The sequence below is a fragment of the Malania oleifera genome, chromosome 12 (genome assembly GCF_029873635.1).
Source record: "Malania oleifera isolate guangnan ecotype guangnan chromosome 12, ASM2987363v1, whole genome shotgun sequence".
Classification (NCBI taxonomy): domain Eukaryota; kingdom Viridiplantae; phylum Streptophyta; class Magnoliopsida; order Santalales; family Ximeniaceae; genus Malania; species Malania oleifera.
Window position 1 is genome coordinate 20567529 of NC_080428.1, and position 4737 is coordinate 20572265.

General features: G+C 42.2%; 1 protein-coding gene across 1 annotated transcript; it reads left to right on the top strand.

Annotated features, from left to right (window-relative positions):
- The first annotated feature begins 428 nt into the window (after positions 1 to 428).
- Positions 429 to 2333, top strand: LOC131144558 (tyrosine decarboxylase-like). Its single transcript, XM_058093261.1, has one exon. It carries the CDS (start codon positions 429 to 431, stop codon positions 2061 to 2063), a length of 1635 nt encoding a protein of 544 aa, XP_057949244.1. The 3' UTR covers positions 2064 to 2333.
- The last annotated feature ends 2404 nt before the right edge of the window (positions 2334 to 4737 follow it).

The window sequence follows — 4737 nt, forward strand, 5'->3', positions numbered from 1 at the left end:
AAACGTGTTTGACTTGAAATAATTTTATAATAGGTGACCTTTTGGGAAATTTTCTCATAGAGTATGTGAGTGAGGATAAAACGCATTGAAAAGAACACATGTTTGTCTATGGGGCTAGTTATTAGTCCGATAAGACCCTTCCTCTGTTATCTAGTTCAGGTGGAGAAGGAGAGACGCAGTACTTCCTGACAGATGTAGGTTGGTGCGTTATAAGCATCTTTTATATTAGTATCATATATGTAAAACTGGGAATCCATTTTTAATGTGTATAATTTGAGTAGGAGAGGAAGTCTGCCCAAGCACCGAACAAGAAGATTTTTTCACTATATATACCTTGCATGCCCTAACAATAGAACCTGCGAACGTCTCTTGTTTTGATAGCTAGCCACAATACAAACTCGCCATTAATTTGTTAATTTGTAGTGCAAATGGGCCTTCAAATCGACCATGAACCTGAAAACAATCACTCCTCCAAACCCTACCCTCTTGACCCCCAAGAATTCAGGAGGCAAGGCCACATGATCATAGACTTCCTCGCTGATTACTATGAGAATATTGAGCAATACCCAGTTCTGAGCCAAGTCGAACCGGGGTATCTTCGACCCCGTTTGCCAGAATCTGCCCCGTCGGATCCCGAACCCATCGAAACCATCCTCAAAGACGTGAAAGATCACATTCTTCCGGGCATAACCCACTGGCAGAGCCCCAATTTCTTCGCTTACTTCCAGTGCAATGCTAGCATTGCCGGCATTCTCGGTGAAATGCTGGGCACTGGCTTTAACGTTGTCGGTTTCAACTGGATCACGTCCCCTGCGGTGACGGAGCTTGAGATGAAAGTGATGGAGTGGCTCGGAAACTTGCTTGAGCTTCCCAAGTCGTTTCTCTTCTCCGGCAACGGCGGTGGAGTCTTACAAGGTACCACTTGCGAAGCCGTCTTATGCACCATTGTCGCCGCCAGAGACCAAATGTTAAGCCGAGTTGGAAGAGAGAACCTGGAGAAGCTAGTCGTGTACGGGTCGGACCAGACCCATTGCTGTTTCCAGAAAGCAGCGAAGATCGCGGGAATCAACCCGAATAACATTCGGTCTATTGTGACCACAAAGGCAACTGCTTTCGGGCTCTCCCCGGACTCCCTCAGATCCGCAATCTTGTCCGACTTAGACATCGGGCTCATCCCGTTGTTTCTCTGCGCTACCGTGGGGACCACCGCCTCCACCGCCGTGGATCCAGTGGGGCCACTGTGCGCCGTCACGAAAGATTATGACATGTGGGTTCACGTGGACGCAGCGTGCGCCGGAAGCGCCTGCATATGCCCGGAGTTTCGGCATTTCATCGACGGCATTGAAGGAGCAAATTCCTTCAGCCTGAATGCACATAAATGGTTGCTGACGAATCTGGATTGTTGCTGCCTTTGGTTGAAGGACCCAACTGCACTCATCAAAGTCCTGTCCACAAACCCGGAGTATTTGAAGAACAAATCAACTGAGTTCAAGGGAGTGGTAGATTATAAAGACTGGCAAATAACACTAAGTAGGAGGTTCCGGGCGATGAAGCTGTGGCTGGTGCTTCGGAGCTACGGCGTCGAGAATCTCAGAAGCTATATGAGGAACCATGTGAGAATGGCGAAACGTTTTGCAGGGCTGGTGGCGATGGACGAGCGGTTCCAGATTGTGGTGCCGACCACTTTTGCTCTGGTGTGTTTTAGGCTTCTGCCGCCGGCGGTGATAAAGAGTAGGAATAGGAGTAGTGTTGGTGATGATGATGAGGAGGAGGATGGCGGGAGGGAGTTGAACCAGAGGTTATTGGAGTCGATAAACACGACGGGGCAGATGTACATGACGCATGCGGTGGTTGGGGGCGTCTACACGCTGCGGTTGGCAGTTGGCGCCACCCTTACAGAGGATCGGCACGTGAGCATGGCATGGAAGGTAGTGCAAGAGCATGCAGAGTCCGTGCTGAATTGTTCGGGCAAGAAGGAAAACAATCCGCGTGAAGAGTTCGAGGCCATCAATGGTCGTGCTGCTTATCATGGTACCGTAACTTGCAGCAGTTTCTCATCCTGATGAGTAAAAAATATAATATAATAAAATGTAGAGTGCTACCCTTATCTACCAAATATAACTTTTTTTTTATTCACTCTTTTGAATAATTGTACGGTATAGTACTCACAATGCAGTGGATAAATAAGAAGTGTAGCATTTCTAAAACATAAAAATCTCTCGATTAGATCGATAGATTAGCTAATAAATTGTTATGCTGTTTAGGATTGCTGCTATTACGATGTTTATGATTGTTATTTCTTTCTTTTAACTATAAAATGAAAATTTTGTCTCATTTCTACAATACTTTTTGGATTTTAATTCACGATGTATAGTTTGCATAGTTTTTGAAGAACTTATAATATCATCTCTTTAGCTCATTTAACTATATATTTTTTTTTATTGATGACAAACAACTCACAAACCACAAGTAAGGAATCAAACCTTAGATGTTGGGGTCACCAACACCCAATTTATAAAATGTAAGAATAGAGAAAAAGGAAAAGCCGCTGCAGAAAAGGTTCTGAAAATGTATTAATTTTCTGTGTGTATGAACTGTACACGATCTTATTTATTTATATAGGGAAAAGTAAAAACAGATTGTAAGAACCAAAAAATATTCTAACAATTAGTTAAAAAAATTGTGCAATTACATAATAGTACAAAGACACCTTATTTTGTAAATTTCCTTAACTATCATCACATGAGGTGTACCCAGCTGATGTAGGATGGGGCTGAGTTGCAGCACGGACATGGGACTGCTCTGATACCCCCCCCCCCCCCCGACAAATTCCTTTGGGAGATCGAGCCACTTCAATGCCTAAGAAATATCATAGGGGACCAAGACCTTTGATACAGAAATGATTGTTTAAAAAATTACAGAGAAGGGAAATGGAGCTAAGGGAGCTGTTAGCAACAATTATGTCATCGACATAGAGAAATGGTGCTGTGAAACCAGTAGCAGTTAGACAAGTAAAAAGGTTGTAATCAGCCTTAGATTGTTGGAAACCAAAACTAATTAAAGATTGAGAAAATTTATCATACCATTGCCGTGAGGCCTGTTTGAGGCCATAAAGGCTTTTGAGGAGTCTGCAAACCTGGCCTGAGTGACCTTTAGTGTATCCCGGGGGCTTCTTCATATATATTTCTTCATGAAAATCACCATGAATGAAAGCATTGTCAATGTCAAACTGTTGCAAATGCCATCCTTTAATGGCAGCCAAGGCAAGTAGAGCGTGAACTGTAACAATTTTGGCAACGGGAGAAAAAGTTTCATGATAATCCACGCCCTTTTGCCGAGTAAAACCACGACCAACTAAGCATGCTTTCTTCCTTTCAAGAGTACCATCAGAATTTATTTGCTTTTATACACATATTTGCAATCAATTGGAGATTTTCGAGGAGGTAAATCTGTAAGGACCCAAGTGTTGTTGAGTTCTAAGGCAGCAATTTTGGTTTCCATTACTTTGCACCAATAAGTCTTTGGAAGCTTGATTGAAAATTTGTGGGTCTTTTTGTGAAGAAATGGTAGAAGAAAATAAAGCAAAAGAAGGTGATAAATGTGCATAAGAAAGAGAAGAAGACAGAGAAAAAGAAATACCGGGGTGAGGGGCTGCCATTTCCACTGGTTGGTTGGATGAGATGGAGCTGGCCTGTTGGCAATGAAAGTCCTGTAAATAATGAGGAGTTGTTCCGGCACGAGTGGATCTACGAAGGAGGAGAGGTGATGGAATAGTAGGGTTGATTAAGGGAGGATAATCTGTGGAAGGTGAAGGTATATGTGGTGATAATGCTGTAGGTAAATCGAGAAGGGGAGAAATGGGAGGAGGTGAGATACGTAAGGAAGGTGGGGAGGAATTGTCTGATGTGGAGTTAGGAGTAATTAAGGAAGGATAAGGAGAAGGATGTAATGAATCAGATTGTATGGGATAAGGAGAGGGTAAAGATAAAGATAGAGGAGGGGATGTAGGGGTAGTTAGTTGATGGAAGGGAAAGATGTGTTCATGGAATGTAACATCCTTAGATATCAAAACAGACTTGGTATTGAGATCAAGTAATTTGTAGCCTTTTATACCAAAGGGATAGCTGAGGAAAACACAATGTCGACCTCTTGGATCAAATTTGTGGCGATTTTGGGAGAGGGTGGAAGCAAAACAAAGGCACTCGAATACTTTCATGTGAGAGTATGTGGGAAGCTTGTTAAACAATAGCTCAAATGGTGTTTTATTTGAAAGTAATGGACTTGGAATGTGATTAATAATGTAAGCAGCTGTAAGGATGCAATTTTTCCAATACAAGAGAGGGAGGTTGGATTGAATTCTTAAGGCTCGGGCAATGTTTAATAAGTACTGGTGTTTAAGTTCAACTTTTCCATTTTGTTGTGGATTTTCCACACAAGTTCATTGATGAATAATGCCTCGGTTTTTGAAGAATTCAGTCATTTGAAATTCAAGACCATTATAATTACGAAGGATTTGAACTTTGGTGTGAAATTAAGTGTCAACTAGATTGCAAAAAGCCTCAATACATTTACCGGCATCAGATTTGAGTTTAAGCAAATATATCCAAGTACACTGAGAATAGTCATCAACGATGGTTAAAAAATATTTGGTGCCATCATATGCCATAATGGAATGAGGTCCCCACATATCGCAATGTATGAGTTTGAAAAGAGCTATTCTCTAGTGAGTACTATCAG

Excerpts from the sequence above, each read along its gene's own strand:
- LOC131144558 (XM_058093261.1), top strand. The coding sequence starts at position 429 with ATGGGCCTTCAAATCGACCATGAACCTGAAAACAATCACTCCTCCAAA.